This window comes from Tamandua tetradactyla, chromosome 17, assembly GCF_023851605.1.
Source record: "Tamandua tetradactyla isolate mTamTet1 chromosome 17, mTamTet1.pri, whole genome shotgun sequence".
NCBI classification, from domain to species: Eukaryota; Metazoa; Chordata; class Mammalia; order Pilosa; family Myrmecophagidae; genus Tamandua; species Tamandua tetradactyla.
The window spans coordinates 48,318,938-48,337,833 of NC_135343.1; the positions used below are offsets into that span (position 1 = coordinate 48,318,938).

The window sequence follows — 18,896 nt, forward strand, 5'->3', positions numbered from 1 at the left end:
ACAGAAGAGTAGAACATATGGAATAAAAATAAATAATGGGGGAACAAATGTTAAAATAAATTCAGTTTGAAATAGTGGTAAATGAAAGCGAGGGGTAAGGGGTATGGTACGTATAGGTTTTTTTTTCTCTATTACCATTTTATTTCTTTTTCTGTTGTCCTTTTATTTCTTTTTCTAAATCAATGCAAATGTACTAAGAAATGATGAATATGCAACTATGTGATGATATTAAGAATTACTGATTGTATATGTAGAATGGAATGATATCTAAATGTTTTGCTTGTTAATTTTTTTAATTAATAAAAAAAAACTATGCAAAATTTAAAAAAAAAAAAAAAAAAAAAGAATTACATCCAGGAAATCTTTTTGCCCAGATGCGACCTCTCTCTCTCTCTCTCTCTCTCTCTCTCTAAGCCCAACTCTACAACGTAAATCAGTATCCTTCCCACTGCATGGAACATGACATTCAGGGGTGAAAATCTCCCTGACTACATGGGGCATGACTCCCAGGGATGAGTCTGGCCCTGGCACTATGGCACTATGAGATCAACAATGCCTTCCTAACCAAAATGGAGAAAAGAAGTGTAATAAAATAAGGCATCAGTGGCGAAGAAAGATCAAAGAGTCAAAGGTTATTCTGGAGGCTACTCTTATGCAAGCTTCAATTAGATAGTGTTGATTGCCATGGTTTGTTAACCCCCAACCAATATCACTCCTGTTAATTCCTAAGAACACCTAGGGCTTGAACTGAGACTCTAAAAGATTTATGCACTAAAGTTTGCTTTCCTGAAATCTGTAATTCCCAAAGGGTTCCTAGGTCAGACAAATCTGAAATCCAGAGGGACCAGTTTCTCCAAGATTAGCAATTAATTATATCCCTCCATCCTTTAGTGGCAACACACCTTCTCAACATGAAAAAGTCCAAACGGGCATTGCCCAAAGGTCCCTAAATATTGGGAGAAGGATCAAAGGAGGAGGAAGAGGTATAACAGAGAAAATAGGATTTACCAAATGAGTATGACTGCTGAATCACTATATTAATATTCCTTCTAGTGTCCAGTGTTTTGGAGCAGCTAGAAGGAAAAATCTGAAATAGTGTAATGGTAACCAGTAGCAAACAATGGAATCTGTTCTGTTACTACTTGTTGAAGTGTACTTTGAAAATTATTGATTTTTTCTTCTTTGCTTTGTATATATTATAGTTTATGATGTACAAAGTTATATGAAAGTAGGGTGCACGAGTAGTTCAGTGGTTAGAATATCTGCCTTTCATGTGGGAGACATGGGTTAGATTTCTGAACCATGCACCCCCCCAAAAAAAAAGTTATATGAAAATAATGATAAAACAATAGTTTGGGGCTTTAAATGTATAAATATGTAATTTGTGACAAGAATTATATAAAAGTAAGGGGATGGAGGAATATAGGAACACTATATGGCATAGTGTATATAAGATTTAGGATATTAAATTTAAGCCCCACAGTAACCAAAAAGTAAATATTGGAAAAGTGTGCATAGAAAAAATTTCAAGTGTTCCTAAAAGGTTCACTACAAAAATGGGCAAAGAACTTGAATTGATATTTCTCTAAAGAGGATGTAAAGATGGCCTATAAGCACATAAGAAGATGCTCAACATCACTGGCCATTAGGGAAATGCAAATAAAAAATACAGTAAGATATTTCTTTATCCCCACCAGAATGGCTATTATTTAAAAAACGGAAAGAACAAGTACCTGCAAAGATGTGGAGAAATGGAAACCTCAGTACCTTGTTGGTGGGAATGTGAGAGAGTGCAGCTGCTGTGGAAAATGGTTTGGTGGTTTTTAAGGAAGTTGGACATGGAACTACCATATGACCCACCAATCCTACTCTAGGTATAACCCAAAAGAACTGGAACTCAGAGATTCAGATAGATTTGTACACCAGTGTTCATAGCAGCATCTTTCACAGAGGCAAGGAGATGGAGGCAATCCAGCGATCCATCAGAAGATGAATGGATAAACAGGATGTGATGTATACACATTATTGTTCAGCCCTCGAGAGAAGTGAGAGTCTGATGACTGCTGCTACATGGATCAATGCTGAAGACCTCATGTTGAGTGGACTATTATCAGACACAGAGGGATAGATGTTGGAGAATTCTACTTGTATAAATAGCTGGAATGTGTAAATTCAGAGACATAAAGTAGACCATAAGTTGCCAGGGTAGGGGAAGGGAGGCAGGAAGTATTTAATGCATAATGGGTACAAGGTTTCCATTTGAGGTGATGGGAAAGTTCTAGTAGCAGATAGTGGTGAAGGCAGCATGGTACTGTGAATGTGATCAATCCCAGTGAATTATATATTTGGGAGGGGTTAACATAGGAAAGTTAACATTGTATATATGTTCCTACAATTAGAAAGAAAGGAGGGGGAGAAGGAATGAAAGAAGAAAGAACAACCAAAGAGATCATGAAAAGTAAAGGCAATATATGATCCTGGATGGGATCCAACAACGGAGGAGAAAAGGCTTGAAAGGACAATATTTTGGACCTGTGAAAAAACTGGAATATAGAGGGTAAGTTTTATATCAATGTTAAATTTCTGGAACATGATAACTACACTTAAGATGCTTACACAGGTGACTATTCTTGTTCTAAGGATATGTACCTGGAAGTATTAAGCGTTCAAGAAGCATAACGTATATAAACTATACTCATTATTACTCATATGTTCAGGAAACAGATACATAAATGATAGAATGATATAGCAAATGTGGCAAAACATTAAAATGGGTGGATCTGGGTATCTGGGGTGGGGGTGGGGGGCAAGGATACCTCTCTTCCCCTACCCTGGCAACCTATGGTCTACTTTATGTCTCTATCAGAACTCTATGTATGGAGTTTGCATTATTTTTGCAGCTCTCCTGAAAGTTCGCAATTATTTCAAAATAAAGTTTAATGAAAAAACAGTATAATGGGTTTACTGCTCAGCAAGCAGCTGGGTTCCAAAGAGGTGTGGCTAGGGGAGATAGTAAGCCAGAACATCAGGACTGTAGGGAAGAGGGAGTGGCATGGAAGACAGGCACCCATCCTTCCTTACCTTGTAGTAGATTTGTGAGCAGAAAGGGCCCAACATAATTGGTGGCAAAGGTGACATCCAGACCCTCTGGGGTAAGTGTCTTGTGGGGAAACCCTGGGAGGAGATGACATGCAGGGGGTGAGTACTGGAGGAACTGTCCTGAGGAAACAAGGTCTGCAACAGGCATATTGGAGTTCAGTAGAAATGCCACAGTGGCATGCATGCACAAAGATTGGGACTATGAAATTTGAGATAACTCAACATAGGTTTTTTAGGGGAGGGCATGAACTCGATCATTTCAGCAGTATGCATAGGGTAGGTTTGGGGACTGCACCTTTCAAGAGTCCCTAAGCTAGACAGGGGGCTCCTGAAATGTGTTTGGGGAAGTCAGCCAACACACATACCAGTGATTCCAGCATTGTTTACCAACAGATGTATCTCAGGCTCCTCCTGTAGAAGCCACCGGACAAAGCTGCGGATGGAGGCCACAGAGCTGAGGTCCACCTCACCAAGCAGTAGGCAGTTGCTGCTTGAGGCTTTCTGGATCTCAGCCAGGGCTTGCTGTCCACGCTCCCGATTCCGGCAGGCGAGAATCACACGGGCCCCACGACGGGCCAGCTCCTGGGACACAGCCTTCCCAATGCCTGGAGGAGAGCAATGGCAGGGTAGGATAATCTGGGGGTTGGGATGGCAATCGGAGAGCAATTGAGCAAGAGGAGGCACAAGGCTCCCAGCAGAAGGTGCTGGTCTTTCTTCCTGCCCTCCCGATTAGAGGTGATGGGGACTGAGAACCCTGGGGAGGCAATAAGACAGGAGAAGCACTCACCACTACTGGCTCCTGTCACCACTGCTGTCTTCCCTGTCAGATCTGTGGTGCAGTGCTGGAGGTCCCAAGGATGAGACCTCCGCCAGAGCCAGGCATATAGTCCCCACAGGAGGATCAGAATGAGGAGGATAGAGCTGGGACCCCAGACCATGGTACTGAGCGAAGCCCACAGCAACAGAGTAGAGGCAGAAAAATTGTGAGTCAAAAAACGGTGTATAAAGGGATGAAGAAACTGGGTGGAGGTGAATCAAGTACAAAGGTCATACCACTTAAGGAGAAACTCACTCTCGGTTTTTAGTCAAGTGTATCTCCTGAACCTGAAAATGAGTGCCTCCTTAAATTTCACACTGTAATTTGTTTGCCTCATCCTAGTTCCAGGGAATCAGGTCCTGAGTCAAAGATCAAGAGTCAGATTTTCCTCCTCAAACAAAATTTGGAATTGCAAACCAAGGTGAACTGGTAGAGCTCCAGGAACAACCTGGTTCTGGACTGTATAAAATCAGGTCAGGTTCTTTCTGTTTTGAATGACATTTCATACTAGCAGGGCAATCCTCTTCCTGTCCTACTGAAAGGAGACTCTCTAAATTCTCCCAACCCATTGCCTTCTTTGGCTCCCAGACCTCACTGTCTCCTTTATGACTGCTCCTTGGGGGGTTGGAGGAGAGGTCTCCAGAATGCCTCTGTGAGGAAGCAACCCTGGCCAGTGATGGAAGCTGTTCCCTGGAGGCAGTGTTCTGTCTTCTTGGCTAGCAGGAACTGCCCCTCCCCCACGCTTGAAGGTCAGTGAGAGACACCTTTGAAGAAAAGGAGACTTCAGCCAACTCCTGAGGAAACAAAGATGTTTATTTCCTGCAAGCAGACAGAGGAAAGGTCTAATCTCACTGCCAGAGACTCAGGGCCCAGACTGGGGGAGATGCTTGGAGGTGAGCGACCACACTTTGGGGACAGAGTTCTTCACTAGCTGCCCCACAGTCACCTGGGGCTTGGGGGCACCGGTCTGGATTGGGTGCTGCTCCATGGGAGGATAGGGGCGGCTTTCCTTGTCCTCCTGCTGGGGCACAGCAGCACTGAACAGGGCCTGGGTGTTCGGGTTCCACAGGCTCACACCAGGAGCCAGCTTCAGGGCATCTGGCAGAAGGATGGGCTTCCACATTACCTGGGACGTGGCTTCAAGGAACTGCTGCTCTGGATGAGGCAACCTGTGAGGATTCTGATCCTTCCTATCTGCGGGGCCCAGGCCTTGCAGAAGCCCGCGGCCATGCCGGGCTCGCAGGTCACCCAGCAGCTCAGCCTCCCGCTCCCAGCCACTAGGCCACTTGGCCCTAGGCCACAGATTGGGGCTGGAGCCGCAGGTCATGTCGGGAAGCACTGGGTGTGTGGCCAGAAAGCGGATCCCAGGGCTAGGGAAGGGCAGCTTTGATCCAAAGGCTGGTGACAGGAGGCCTAAGTTTAGAGAGGAAAGCTGGAGTCCAGGACCAGGGCCCAAGGCACGGAAAGGAGAGCCAGGTGGATGAGGGAAGAAAGCTGCATGAGCCACGCCGATGCCGGGGCCAGGGAATTGGGGTTCGGCCCGGGCCTCGGTCTTCTCAGCCCGCTGGCGCCCGCGGTAGGCTTCCAGGGGGCGCGCCTTGGCGTCTGGGACCAGGACCTCAGCCAGGGGGCGCACCCAGTGGCGCGGCAGCCGCACAGGGTCCAGGCGCACAGCACCGGCCTTGCGGCTCCCCTTGCTGTGCTGCGCTCTCAGCCGTGTGTCCCTGCACCCTGGGTGCTGCGACCCCAAGGACACTGAGGGGCTAAGCACGGTGGGGGAGCTCACAGAGGGGCAGCGCACCGGCATACCGGAGGTGGCGGGGAGAGCCTCCTTCTTCTTGAACTTCATTCGATCCCCAGCCCCATCCTGTTGGGGCACGCAATGATAAAGGTCCTCGAATGAGAACTGAGAGCTGTAGCGATGCACCTTCGAGGCCAGCGCCTGGGAACTGGGTACCAGGGCCAACTCCGGAGTAGGTTGTGGCCTATGGACGTGGACTGCCTCCACTGGTAGCTGGAAGGACGCGTTCAAGGGCCTGGCAGAAGAGAAGTAGTCTCCCACCTTGTGTTCCTGCTCCTCCAGAGGTCCCTGGGGTCCTGCCTCCTGAAACAACTCCGGGGTGGGCGGCGGTCCCACGGTGGCCCCCAACTCCGGAGACTGTTCCCAAGGCACCATTTGCTCCTCAGAGCCTCTACCCATCCAAGATCTTCCTAAAGGGATCTGGTCCATGCTTCCTTGGTCCTGAGGAATGACGGGCCATGAGAAGATGGAAATGGGAGAGCGCAAATGAGAGAGGAAGGGTCCTGAGAGGCTCCCAAGGAGCTTGAAGACAGGGGCAGGGGACAGGGTGGGCTTACTTCTCCTAGGAAGGTCTCTTCCGGCCCTGCCGAGGCAGACGCGTGAAGTACGGGCACTGAGCCCTGCGCCCAAGAATCTGTGGTACAAGCCGTGGGCTCCTCATCCTCGCCCCATGTGGGGTCCTCTGCCACTGCAGATTCGCCCTCGTCCCGGGCCAGGAAGCGCCACTCGGTGATCTGCAGCATGGCCTCTCGGGCCTGGCTGATAGTGAACGGGATGCACTGTGGAGGCCAGAATGGGTCTCAGCCTGGTATGGATGGGTCTGGGAGGGGGGAGATAATGAGTACAGAAGATCCGGCCCCAGGCCCACCTGCTGGGTCAGGTAGACTTGGAAGGCAGAGTCCATGACTCGGGCCAGCAGGTCCGCCAGGATGTCTCCCACCACGTCCTCGCCCTCCTCGAGGACCGTGAGCGCCATCCACTCAGCCTCATTGAGTCGCCCAGGCACAATGTCCACTTGCGGCACTGGCACAGTGGGTGGCCGCGTCTTCTCCGCCTTGGATCGGGTCACCCCACGATCTCGTGTCTGTCTCTCCTGCCTCTGGGAGCAGAACAGGGCAGCCAGGTCAAGAAACTGAATTGGAAGGAGGGGCAATGACAATCTAGGAGGAAGCTTTCTCCTTCTCTCCAGCAGGAGGAGCAACGGAAAGAGATGGCGGTTTCCTACGGGCCTACTATGTGACCTAGTTAATTTAATTTTCCTACTAAGCCCCTTTTACAGCCAAAGAAAGTGAAATTTGATCGGATTACACAGCTAGTAAACTAGGGTTATATAGAGCTCTTAACTCCATAGCCCTTGCTATTGCATTAGAACCGGAGGAGTTCAAATAATGCCTTGAGATGGAGGGGTTAATAGAGGGTGCAGGAATTACTGGTAGTTAGAGTCTCCACACACCCCCCAATTCAGATTAGATCTTCATCTCACAATACACATCTAAATAAATTTCAGATGGATTAAGGTTAAACACAGGCAAAAACAAAACCAAAATCATATAAAGTAAAAAAATAGGTGAAATTGTTATATAATCTCTGGGTGTGAAAGAACTTCCTAGGCATAAAAATAATGCAAGAACAGAAAATGACAAGTGCTGGAGAGGATGCGGAGAAAGAGGCACACTTATCCACTGTTGGTGGGAATGTCAAAGGGTGCAACCACTGTGGAAGGCAGTTTGGCGGTTCCTCAAAAAGCTGAATATAGAATTGCCATACGACCCAGCAATACCATTGCTAGGTATCTACTCAAAGGACTTAAGGGCAAAGACACAAACGGACATTTGCACACCAATGTTTATAGCAGCGTTATTTACAATTGCAAAGAGATGGAAACAGCCAAAATCTCCATCAACAGAAGAATGGCTAAACAAACTGTGGTATATACATACGATGGAATATTATGCAGCTTTAAGACAAGATAAACTTATGAACCATGTAATAACATGGATGGACCTAGAGAATATTATGCTGAGTGAATCCAGCCAAAAACTAAAGGACAAATACTGTATGGTCCCACTGATGTGAACGGACATTCGAGAATAAACTTGAAATATGTCATTGGTAACAGAGTTCAGCAGGAGTTAGAAACAGGGTAAGACAATGGGTAATTGAAGCTGAAGGGATACAGACTGTGCAACAGGACTAGAAACAAAAACTCAAAAATGGACAGCACAATAATACCTAATTGTAAAGTAATCATGTTAAAATACTGAATGAAGCTGCATCTGAGCTATAGGGTTTTTTTTGTTTTTGTTTGCTTGTTGATTTGTTTGTTGTTGTTGTTTTTTACTATTACTTTTATTTCTTTTCTTTATATTAACATTTTATATCTTTTTCTGTTGTGTTGCTAGTTCCTCTAAACCGATGCAAATGTACTAAGAAACAATGATCATGCATCTATGTGATGATGTTAAGAATTACTGAGTGCATATGTAGAATGGTATGATTTCTAAATGTTGTGTTAATATCTTTTTTTTTCCGTTAATAAAAAATAAAAATAAAAAAATAAAAAATTAAAAAAAAAAATAATAATAATGCAAGAAATCATAAAGATATAGGCAAAATAGGTATATGCAGATAGGTAAATTTTCCTGTACTTCAAAATTTCAAAAATTGTTCCTCATTACAAGCTAATATTAGTAGTTATCATATATTGGCATGTAAAATGTGCTAGTCACATACATTGACCCAAATCTTAGATTATTTTTAGACTATGTACTATTTTATTCCCATTTTACAGTAATTTTCCCAGGATCACACAACTAGAAAGCAGTAGTCTCAGAATTCATATGTAGGTCTATCTGACATCAGAGCCTGCCTCCCAAACAAAGAAAAATATTTGCAATTATATATGAAAATGGATAAACAACCCAAATACATTAAAAACTTACATAAAATAGGAAAAACAATAAGATCCCACAAATAAATAAGCAAAGGATGTAATATTTCACAAAAGAGGAACTGTAGATGACTAAATATTCGAAAAGTCCAACCCTCAAAACTATAGAAGAATGCAAATTTAATTGAGATTCTTATTTTTAGTTCATCAAATTAGAAATTATTGTAAAAATAAGAATACTTGATGCGGGCAATGATTTTGTAAAATAAATGCTCTGACACCCTGCTGGTAGAGATGTTACTTGGAATAATATTTTTGGAAAGCTATTCAGCAGCATATATCAAGAGCAATAAAAATATTTTTCTCTTCGATCCAGCAATTCCAGTTTATGAATGAAGATGAAAATAAAATCTCCAATATATTCCCTGTGGCAATGTTTAAATATCAGAATATTGAAAATGCATGCCTAGTAAAAATGGTAAACTGTGATATGATAGAATACTGGGCAGGTAACTTTATGAATAATTTGCAGTGGCCTGGGAAAATACTTATGATGCAATGTTAAATGAAAGAAACAGGATACAAAATTACATATCAAATGTGATCTCAGATGTGTAAACCAAAATGCCTTGAAGGAGAAAACCCAAAATTGTTAACAGTGGGTATGTCTCTTTCCTTTGCTCTTTCTTAGTTTTCTATGTCTCTTTCTTTTGCTCTTCCTTAGTTTCTAAGCTTTCTACAATGAATCTTTCTTTTATTTTTTACTGCCAATTTTTTCCAAAATAAAGATAAAAAATAAACATATAATTGGGATGGTGTACCAGTTTGAAGGTATTATGTACCCCGGAAAATCATGTCCTTTAATCCTCATTCAGTATTGCTAGGTAGGATCTTTTTGTTTCTACGGAGATGTGACCCATCCAATTGTGGGTGGTGACTTTTGATTAGATGATTTCCCTGGAGATGTGTCTCACCCATTCAAGGTGGGGTTGCTTACTGGAGCTCTTTAAGAGGGGAATATTTTGGAAAAAGCTTTCGAACCAACAGAGACCACACAGCCAGAGACCTTTGCAGATGCATAAAGAAAATGCACTGGGGGAAGCCACTGAAGAGACATGGAGAGAAAGCTAGCAGAGGTTACCATGTGCCTTTCCAGTTGAGAGAGAAACCCCGAACATCTTTAGCCTTCTTGTACCAAGGTCTCTTTCCCCGTATGCCTTAATTTGAACATTTTCATGATCTTAGAACTGTAAACTTGCAACTTAATAAATTCCCCTTTTAAAAAGTCATTCTGTTTCTGGTATATCTCATTGCCGCAGCTTACAAACTAATACAGATGGTAACTCTGTTGAACATTCCAATTCATTCAGTTACTTCTTCCCCATATAGGAAAGGGGAGCAGGGCATTAGGTTTTATTAGTAATGTTATGGAAGTAACCAGATGTTTTAACAGCAGCTTAGTTGAGGTCCATCTGGTCTTTGAATACATGTAGGAATGCATGGAGTTTGTTCTTTGACTGCTCACATCAGAACACATTCAGCTACCATGGAAATTAAATAGGAAGAAAAAATATACTTATTCAAAGATTCATTTACTGGGATTTTTAAGCGCCCTTTCTTACGTAGAGCCCAAAAGTGATTCAATCGATATTCTTTAATTATCAAGAAAACCCACTTAAACGAAAAAGACTAATTCCAAAAACTCATTTATTATTGAGACTTAAGAATTTACTAGGAGTCTCTCAGAAACACTTTTGTTTTCCCACAGTAGTCCTCATCAACCTGGTTCTTTCCAAAAGTTACCTTCAAACATGATCTTCTCAAACCTTTACTTTCCCCACCAACCTTATCACCTCATACCTGATGTTCCTCAAATTACTGCTAACTGTCGACCCGGGCTCTGGCGCACCCCCAGCCCAGCCGAAGCTCACCGAGCCTTCATGCGCCATCGCGGGGCGATTGCTCAAACTCCGGAGTTTCGCCAAGTCCCGGCGCTGCCGCCTACCGGTCGCCTCGGCAACCGCGCCGCGCGGCGTTCGGGCCGCTCGCCCCGCCTAACGGCCGTGCCTGCGTGCGTCGTCTCTATGGTGGCGGCGGATTCGGAGGACGCAAACGTTCCCTGAGTCAGGCAAGCGGGCCTGGGGCAGCGGGCGTGACGTCTGACCCAGCCCTGGGCTGCAGGTTGCTGAGCAGACGGGGGAAGGGCCTGGGAGCTACCCCGCCTCATTTCTTCTTCTTGGCATGGGTGCTAGGGGCTACTGGGTCCTGTGCCATTACCATCCCTCCTACGGGGTTCCCCTTCGCCCCATGACTCAGCTCTGGGACTCGCCTCTCCTGCTCCCCGAGACCCTCCCCATGTCATATGGCCTCCCACTCCCAACATCACCGCCCTTGGGGCCTCCCAGCACATCATGACCCAGTTCCGGGGGGTCACCCCCAGTGCCTTGTGACAGCCCCTCCCCGCCCTGCAGGAATCTCTGCTGTCGTCTGTTTCCCGTGCGCCTGAGATTCAGGTGTCCGAACTCCAGGATGTTCCGCCGGGAGCGCTCCATCCCTCTTCGAGGTTCGGCCGCCGCCCTGTGCAACAACCTCAGTGTGCTGCAGCTGCCCGCCCACAACCTCACACACTTCGGGGTGGTCCATGGACCCAGCGCCCAGCTTCTCAGCGCTGCCTCTGAGGGTGTGCCCTTGGCCCAGCGCCAGCTTCACGCTAAGGAGGGTACTGGAGTGAGCCCTTCACTTATCACCCAGGTGAGGCATGGAGTTGGGGGCGGTGTTGCTGAACCCAGGCCTACCGGCTGCCCTTCCTTTCAGAACCTCAGGGAATAGGCGTCTTCCAGCCCTCCACAGAATTCTCTCTCCTGACCCTCCATGTTTCCTACTCTGACCACCTCTGCCTACTCTGATCCACCTCCTTCCAGGTTCACTGGTGTGTCCTTCCCTTCAGAGTATTGCTAGTGCTCACCTCACATCGGGGGATACAGGTAAGAAGAGGGACCCTCTTGCCCTGCCCTGCCCAGCCCCACCAGATCTTCACACTCCCCTTCAAGGTTACCAGACCCCCTCCCCACATGCCTCTAAACACTTCCAAACTTTTCACATCCTTAGTCACTCTTTCTCTGTTTCTCATCTCCATTCTTTCACTCTTTTCCAATTCCCAAGTGTCTACATCTCTTCAGTATCTGCCCCTTTACTAGCTGCATGACTTTGAGTAAGTTACATCACTGTTCAGAGCCTCAGTATCCTCCTCTGTAAAATGGGGATAAAAATAATGCTTACCTTCCAGGGTCATTTTGAGAATTAAATGGGTTATGGCTAACATGGGTATATGAAGGACTCAGCCCTTCCCCTTTCAGATGTACGAGTCTGATGGCTCCGTCATGGTCTATTGGCATGCTCTGAACTCTGGAGATGCCGTTCCAGGTACTGGCGAGTCCGAGTGGAATGGGGGTAGGGAATATTTGCTGGGGTCTGGGAGGCTCTCTTTCTCATAGTGTTTCCCCTTCATACTCAGTACAGGCTGTGTTTGCCCGAGGAATTGCTGCTAGTGGCCACTTCATCTGCGTGGGTAAGGGTGCCAAGAGCAGGGCCTTTGGGGGTGTTGGGGTATAAGGGTGTGGACTTTGGGCTAGGAGGATGCTGAGGGTCTAAGAGAAGTATAGAGGTTTAGAGGGGAAGATGGAAGTAGAAGCAATATGAGAAATTCAAAAAGAGCCTTGGAGGGGCTCAGAGGGGTGGGATTGGGTAGGATGCAGTCAGTAAATGGAGGGGCAAGAGCTGTTGCAACGAGAAGTGGGTTTGTGACTAAGGTCTCTGAGATGGAGGGTGTGCTGAGTTTGGTAGTCCGGAGGCCGTCAGTGGGGCCCTGGTTCTGGCTATAGGAACGTGGTCAGGCCGGGTGCTGGTGTTTGACATCCCAGCCAAGGGTCCAAACATTGTACTGAGTGAGGAGCTGGCCGGGCACCAGACACCAGTCACAGACATTGCTGCTGAGCCTGCCCAGGGACAGGTAAGCGGACTTCCCCCTCCCTATTCCTGGGAGTCTAGGAGGCAGAGGACCTGGGTTCATATCTTGGCTCTGCTCCTAAGCAGCTGGATACCTGTGGGCAGTTTGCCATACTTTCCTAGGCTTCAGCAACCTCAGGTCCAGTGACGAAGCCAGAGATACTTTGCATGTATGTGGCATTTTATCATTCAGTAAGACTTTTCAATACTGGTATGAATTGAGGGGTCAGAATAGATTGTCTCTAAGATGCTTTCCGGCTCTGACACATGCAGCTTCTTTCTCTGGACTTGAGCAAGTTCTACCAGATCATGACCAGCTCCAGTGCCAACTTTTCCAAGAAGCCGTTCCCCTATTCCCACTCCCTCTGATCTCCGTTAGCCGAACCTGAGTTGGCAGTATCCTCTGGTACAGGTTATTATCTCCTCGGTTAGACTACAAACCTCTTGAGAACAGGGTGTGTATCTGATTTGTATCCTCCACGACAGCTGGCACAGAGCTGGACCCAGGGGGCATGTTGGCTGGCTGGGGCCGAGAGGTCCAGGGCCTAGTCATGACCGTGACTAGCTCATTGCAAGACCTCCAGAAGATCATAACACTAAGGCCTCATTTATCATCCATCCAGTGAGGACAACCATGCATCCTCTCCTAACACATGGCAGGGGGGTAGGAAGAGGAGGCAGAGGTTGTGCGACTCCATAAGGAAATGCAAGAGAAGCATTTTTTACTTCCTGAAGAAACACTGGGGAGTTTCTGGTGGGTCCAGCCAGTGAACATCCCACATTTTACCCTTTTCTTGAAGAGGCAAAGATGCAAATAGTCTCCCTTCCCCTCCTGCCCTGTACATAGGACCACAGCAGGGAACAAAGGGGAGGGCTGATCCTGCTTTTCCCCCCCAGGACTGTATGACTGATGTGGTAACGGCAGATGATTCAGGCTTACTGTGTGTCTGGCGTTCAGGGCCTGAATTCAAATTACTGACCCACATTCCAGGATTTGGGTAGGTGACGGGGAAGAGGGCTGAACCTTCCCAAGATAGCTTTGGGTGGGCAGTGGGTTGAGGTCTGGGGAGATTGAAGCTGAGTGTCACCTTTGCAGGGTCCCATGCCCTTCTGTGCAGATGTGGCAGGGGATCATAGCAGCAGGCTATGGGAACGGGCAGGTGCGTCTGTATGAGGCCAGTACAGGCACACTTCATGTCCAGATCAACGCCCACGCACGGGCCATCTGTGCCCTGGACCTAGCTCCCAACAACGGCAAGGTCAGTCTCCCCCACCTTTATATACCTTTTCTCCTGGTGTTGGGGTGTTGAAAGGAATACCAAGGCTTATCTCTGCCACCCCAGGGCACCTGGCCTGGGCATTCTACCCTACACCCATCCCAACCTGTCCCTGGTCAGCACGTTCCAGCTACCACTCTTCCCCCCTGCCTTTTTCAATAGCTACTCTCTGCAGCTGAGGATACCTTTGTGCACATCTGGAAGCTGAGCAGAAGCCCAGAGAGCGACTCCATTGAGGTGCATGTCATGGGAGGGGTGGAATGGGGCAGTTGCAGGCAGCAGAGCCCTGACCAGCCCTCTTCTTCCCTAGGTGGAACACTGTCATGGTGAGTGTGTCCCTGACACCCAGGTGTGTGGTGCCCAATTCTGTGATCCCTCAGGCAGCTCCTTTGCTGTGACTGGCTACGACCTCGCTGAAATCTTGAGATTCCGCAGTGTGTGAAAGAAGAGCAGCCTTCCTTTCTCCCTGTGTTCTTTATAAAGAGCCCCTCCACCCAACCTTTGTCTGATTACTCAGGATCATAGTCATACTTGACAACTGATAAACTAAGCTCCAGGGATGCAGGGGGGAATGGGTCCAGACCAAGCAGAGAGGCAACCATCCTCAAGAACCAGGTGAATGCTTGCTGTTAAATAATTTTAATGGTTGATGTGGGACTTCTGAGGGAGGGACATTCCGTCACAGGACTCTTCAGTGCCATCCTCAAAGCTGATTAGTGCAGGGAGATAGGGCAGGGTTGGTTCCAGTTTTCTCCCAGTAGGTAGGGTTCAGGGGGTCTCCCAGCCAGCCCCAGAATGAGTCCATCAGCACCATGGCAACCACAGTTTGAGAGGGGCTTCTGCCTCTCCTCCCCAGCCTACCCCCAGTCCAGCAGAGGAGGGGGAGGCCAGGCCAGCCAACCTGCCACAGCCAGCACTGTGGCTACAGCCCAGCTGCACAAAGGTCATATTCTCTCCTGGCTGCATCCTTTTGCAAGTTCCTTTCCCTCTCACACTGGTGACTGGAGCCAAGTGCGGGGCAGCCCTTTGCTGCAGAGGCCTTTGGATCTTGGGGATCGCTGTGGGGGGAGAGGGGCAACGGAGCGGGAAGCCCCAGGAGAGTGATCTGGGGGTAGAGCATCTAGGGAGAAAGTTCGGGGTCGTCCCCAGGGCAGGGGGTGGGTCCGGGTTGGGGCAACGGCCACTGAGGCAGGCAAACAAGGGCTAGGCAGGGCAGGCTGGTCTGAGGCAGGCAAACAAGGGCTAGGCAGGGCAGGCTGGTCTGTAAACACTGCCAGCCAGGGTGGGGGCATCTCCAGCCTTGGGCCCTCCCGCTGGGCCAGGATGTCTGTCACCGCTGCGATGTCATCCAGCGGCTCAATAGCTGCAGCACCAGGAAGGGGTTAAAGGGAGGGGCTAGTCAGAGCTCAGGTCCCAGGCCTACCCAGCCCTGACCATCACCTGCCACTGTAATAGGAGGAAAAGCAAAGCCCACACCTCAGCTGAGATTGTATTATCCTGCAGGAGCAGCCCCTCACCTGAGCCCCCAAGGGCTCTGATAAGTCTGCAGTATAATACATGGGGTGGACACGGTTGGACAGGAGGTGGGGTGGAGTGGAAGGGGGTGTCGCAGAGTGGGTGAAGAGACCAAGAAAGAGGAGAAAAATGAAAGCAGGCCAGGCAAATAAGTGCCAGAGGAAGAGACAGGAGTCCGCATGCAGAAAGGAAACAGAAAAGGAGAAATCAGGAAAGAAATCTATGAAATGATCTGTTTCTTTGGGGCTTTGTTTTGAACTTAAGTGGAGGTGGTTCTAAGAAGTTAGAAGGAAGGGATATCGCAGGACTGGGTGGGACTCGTGTCCCCAGAGAGTTCTACCTTAGCCCTACATGTCTTTCTCCTCTATTCGTATTATCTGGGTTCCCTTGAAACCCCATCTCTACTTCCCATCAGGTTCCCAGACGGCAGGGTGTGGCCTGTTCCACTTACCCATCTCATGGTACAAGGACCCTTGCTTGCTGAGTGCTTGGGGTGGTTTCCGGGGAGCAGGGGTATCAATTTTCATGATTTCATCACAGCACTGCTTCCACTGGCCTGGAGGGAGAGCACTGGTCAGGGGCGCAGGAGGAGAACTGTGGAGTGCCAGGCTGCTCTCTCTCCCACCATGTTCCCTTCTTGAAATAGAGGCCTTCAGGAGGAATGACGAACCCCAATCCCCAGTCCTCACACAGGTTCAGCCCCCTCCCCCTCCTCTCTTACTCATGTCAAAGAAGAGCTGCCACAGGGCCTCCCTCCAGCTCTGCAGGGCTCCCCGACTCTCCAACTGAAGGGTGTGCGTCACCTCCTCATCTCCACACTGGTTACTGATGCTCAGGGTGAAGGGCTGCCCAGGGGCTTGGTCTCGCTCCCCTGCTTGGACCCGGGTCTCCTGCAGGGGAAAGGAGGAGTCTGTTTCCTCCTCCACTTTGGTCCCAGGAGTCAACGGCACATCAGACATGCTTGGTCATCCCTTAGAGGAGGAGCTTGTGGGGCTTTAGCTGAACCCTCTCATTTGCTTCCTTCTAACCAGAATGGGAAAGAAAGGAAGAAAGGCCTGGGGATGAGACAGATGATCCTGAGTCAGAGGAAAGTACAGATCAAGACAGAGAACGAGGGATTGAGCAAGGCAGAGAAGGCAGGGAGGCAGGCAAGAATGCTGAGGCTGAAGGTACTACAATACTTTCATAAAAGAAGGCAGGAAAGCCAGCAAATGGGGCATCAGGGGCAAAGGGACCTGAGTCAGGAGACAAGAACAGGAAATGGTTAAGTAGATGAAAACTGTAATCTAAGGGGAAAGAAGGTAAGGATGAAAAATTCTAAACTGGCAGCAGAACCCTCTTAGACTTGGCAGGGGCTGAGGCTGGTGAGCAAATGGGACTGTCCTTTTCTGGTGATGCTGAAGTCCCCTCAACTTTCCTGGCCCTGAGACTGTGTGTGGTGTTGTCCTGAGAAGGAAGGCTTCCATCTCTCTGGGGTCTGTGCCCACCCTCCTGGGGCCAAAGGGAAGGCTCCTGGGTCGGGCACCTGGTAGCCTCGCCTCAGGGGACCCAATCACCTTGTTGATCGCAATAGTAAACAGCGGCTCTGCCCCGGCATCTGCATCCTCGGGTCGCCGGTAACAGAAGAGGTCTGTGCCTTTCAGGATTGCGTGTACCTGGGCCCAGCTCTGCAACTCCCCAGCTGGCTGCACAGAGGACTCAAGGTCTCCTGGGGGAGTCACAACGCCCAACCGCCTTCCTCCCAGTGCCCCATCAAGAACCTGCTCCTTTCTGCCCACCCTCCTGCCGGAGCCTCTGGGCTTGCCCGTGTCCCACTTCCTCCGCCCAGATCTTGATTTTCAGCAATCCTTCTATTCCTAAGTGATTCAGCTCTCATCTACTTTCTCCCTGTCCCCACCCACTCCTCTGAGTCCCCCTCACCTGCACTCTAAGGGTACCACTTGCAGAGGGCTGAGTCATGCAGAGAGGCTGGGCTGCCAGACGGCAACACACACTACCATAAAGGGGCAGCCAGGCAGGGTTTTCCTCTGGGGGAGGAGGAAGTGCAGGGTGAGGGCGGGGAACAAGAAGGGGACCATCCGAACGGCCCCCTTCTCAACACCTGGCAACCCGCCAGCCCCCTTCTCAGCACCCAGCACCCCATCCACCCACCCCCAAACACACTCACCATGACTGGCAAGGGTGAGGTCGTGTGTACGGAACCCATCCTGCACTGCTGCCAGGGTGAGTGTGGTGTGAGCCAAGAGATGGTAGCGGGGGCCACTGGAGGAAACAGAGAGGTAAGGATCAGTCAGGCAGGGGTGTGGCAGTGTGAGAGCTACAAGGGCTGAGCTGTCTGCCCCACTGCTCAGGCTGCCCCACAGAAAACTGCAGTTGTGTCTTGCCAGGTCCTTTGCTTTGTTTATGTTATCCCACCACATTCCCGTGACAACTCTGTGAATTTGGTGGCTTTCTTCAGTCAGTACATGAGGCAACTGGAAGCTAGAGAGATTAAGAAGCTCACCCATCACTGATAGCTGGTAAGTGGTGGGGCTGGCATTTGAACCCATGTCTGCTCTAAAACCAGCATTTTGTTCATTACCCTAGTCTCAAACTGAGTGGTTCCATGGGGTGTCAGTGGGCTGCTGTAAGCACCACTGCAGGGCCTGGACTACCCTCCTCCTAGGGAGCTGTACCTAAGATGCAGCATTTGCTGCTGCTAAAAGATTTAGACCCCAGAGCCTAGCTTTCCCTTTTTCCTGCTGGCCTTCTCAACTGGCTGGAGCCTGGCTGCAGGGTATAGGCCAGATTGCCTCACCATTGTGTGGCCACTGCTCACTCATGTCTGTACATCCTAGCAGCAATGTAAAATGAGTTTCCTGCATGCTTATCACAGTTCAAAGATTACCCATGGAGGATACAGACAGTGAAGGGAGGTGGGGGTTGCAGGGCCCTACCCCACAGCCGGGGTGGGCAGCAGGACAGGACTGCTCCCTGAGCCCCCAGCACTGTCCAGCGATGCCCGGACACGCCTCCCAGAGGAGCGGCCCAGGGAGCTGCTGAGCTTGGTGGCAAGCCTCTTGGGGGCGGCTAGGGCTCCCTCTTCTTCCACACAGGCCCCATACAGTTCCAGCCGCAGCTCAAAGTCAGGCCCTGCCTCGGTGCTATAAGAACGTGGGAGGAGCAGAGAAGAATGACTGAGTTAAGTCCAGACGCTCAGGGGTGAGAAGAGGGGATGGTGCAGGTACAGGACAGCTCCAGGAAAAGCCAAGCTCCCATGGCTCCTCCTTCCTTCCCTCCTTCGCCTCCTTGTAGCCACCCCCTCTGAGTCCTGGGGCAAAGTAGAGAAAGAAACTCACAAGAGCACACTGTTCTGAAAGGAAATGTCCGTGAGTGTCCTGTCCACCAGGACCATCTCCGTGTCTTCAATGTGTTCCCCCAGCTGCAGCAGCAGGAACACAGCCCAGCGGTGCAGATCTGGGCAGAGAGGGCAGCAGGGGTAAGAACAGGCCC

The 18,896-nt window shown here is 49.1% G+C and overlaps 4 protein-coding genes across 32 annotated transcripts in view; 1 reads left to right on the forward strand and 3 right to left on the reverse strand.

The window, feature by feature from the left end:
• LOC143661046 (retinol dehydrogenase 11-like) overlaps positions 1–4,710 on the reverse strand; it is a 47,174-nt gene extending 42,464 nt beyond the window's left edge. Inside the window, exons 1-3 of one of the 2 annotated variants that reach the window (XM_077134657.1) lie at positions 3,887–4,707; positions 3,465–3,704; positions 3,082–3,174 (exon numbers count right to left, since the gene is read on the reverse strand). In XM_077134657.1, coding sequence (XP_076990772.1) covers positions 3,082–3,174; positions 3,465–3,704; positions 3,887–4,037 — 484 coding nt within the window. In that variant the 5' untranslated portion in view covers positions 4,038–4,707. Of the gene's footprint in view, positions 1–3,081; positions 3,175–3,464; positions 3,705–3,886 lie in introns of both variants that reach the window. The other variant, XM_077134658.1, reaches the window with a different exon arrangement.
• A 1-nt stretch (position 4,711) lies between these two features.
• On the reverse strand, positions 4,712–10,667 carry C17H2orf81 (chromosome 17 C2orf81 homolog). Of its 2 annotated transcripts, none has more exons than XM_077134622.1 (4): positions 10,539–10,667; positions 6,586–6,816; positions 6,275–6,496; positions 4,712–6,158 (listed from the first exon to the last, which is right to left on the reverse strand). In XM_077134622.1, the coding sequence occupies exons 1-4, from the start codon at positions 10,554–10,556 to the stop codon at positions 4,779–4,781; spliced, it is 1,851 nt and encodes a 616-aa protein (XP_076990737.1). In that variant the 5' UTR covers positions 10,557–10,667; the 3' UTR covers positions 4,712–4,778. The 2 variants fall into 2 exon arrangements, with proteins under 2 accessions (XP_076990737.1, XP_076990738.1); XM_077134623.1 differs by having other exon boundaries at positions 10,468–10,632.
• Positions 10,647–14,953, forward strand: WDR54 (WD repeat domain 54). 6 transcript variants are annotated; one of them, XM_077134648.1, is made up of 10 exons: positions 10,647–10,735; positions 11,079–11,358; positions 11,529–11,591; positions 11,964–12,030; positions 12,122–12,175; positions 12,489–12,616; positions 13,510–13,610; positions 13,709–13,871; positions 14,052–14,126; positions 14,200–14,905. In XM_077134648.1, the coding sequence occupies exons 2-10, from the start codon at positions 11,137–11,139 to the stop codon at positions 14,329–14,331; spliced, it is 1,005 nt and encodes a 334-aa protein (XP_076990763.1). In that variant the 5' UTR covers positions 10,647–10,735; positions 11,079–11,136; the 3' UTR covers positions 14,332–14,905. The 6 variants fall into 6 exon arrangements, with proteins under 6 accessions (XP_076990763.1, XP_076990765.1, XP_076990762.1 ...); XM_077134650.1 differs by having other exon boundaries at positions 10,691–10,788; positions 12,528–12,616; positions 14,200–14,922; XM_077134647.1 differs by having other exon boundaries at positions 10,691–10,788; positions 14,200–14,906.
• The window catches only part of RTKN (rhotekin), a 36,661-nt gene continuing 32,274 nt past the window's right edge, over positions 14,510–18,896 (reverse strand). For 21 of the 22 annotated variants that reach the window (XM_077134645.1, XM_077134625.1, XM_077134624.1 and 18 more), the window contains 8 exons: positions 18,743–18,860; positions 18,341–18,547; positions 17,572–17,666; positions 17,325–17,431; positions 16,961–17,089; positions 16,126–16,294; positions 15,856–15,960; positions 14,510–15,252 (listed from right to left, as the gene is read on the reverse strand). In XM_077134645.1, coding sequence (XP_076990760.1) covers positions 14,879–15,252; positions 15,856–15,960; positions 16,126–16,294; positions 16,961–17,089; positions 17,325–17,431; positions 17,572–17,666; positions 18,341–18,547; positions 18,743–18,860 — 1,304 coding nt within the window. In that variant the 3' untranslated portion in view covers positions 14,510–14,878. The remainder of the gene's footprint in view (positions 15,253–15,855; positions 15,961–16,125; positions 16,295–16,960; positions 17,090–17,324; positions 17,432–17,571; positions 17,667–18,340; positions 18,548–18,742; positions 18,861–18,896) is intronic. The other variant, XM_077134631.1, reaches the window with a different exon arrangement.

Bases quoted from the DNA above. Each gene is read 5' to 3' on its own strand.
- C17H2orf81 (XM_077134622.1), bottom strand. The intron at 6,497-6,585 runs GTGGGCCTGGGG...TGGCCTCCACAG, and splicing joins AAGTCTACCTGACCCAGCAG to TGCATCCCGTTCACTATCAG. The intron at 6,159-6,274 runs GTAAGCCCACCC...GTCATTCCTCAG, and splicing joins AAGAGACCTTCCTAGGAGAA to GACCAAGGAAGCATGGACCA.
- WDR54 (XM_077134648.1), top strand. From the start codon at position 11,137: ATGTTCCGCCGGGAGCGCTCCATCCCTCTTCGAGGTTCGGCCGCCGCC. The intron at 12,031-12,121 runs GTACTGGCGAGT...CTTCATACTCAG, and splicing joins CTCTGGAGATGCCGTTCCAG to TACAGGCTGTGTTTGCCCGA. The intron at 13,611-13,708 runs GTAGGTGACGGG...TCACCTTTGCAG, and splicing joins ACCCACATTCCAGGATTTGG to GGTCCCATGCCCTTCTGTGC.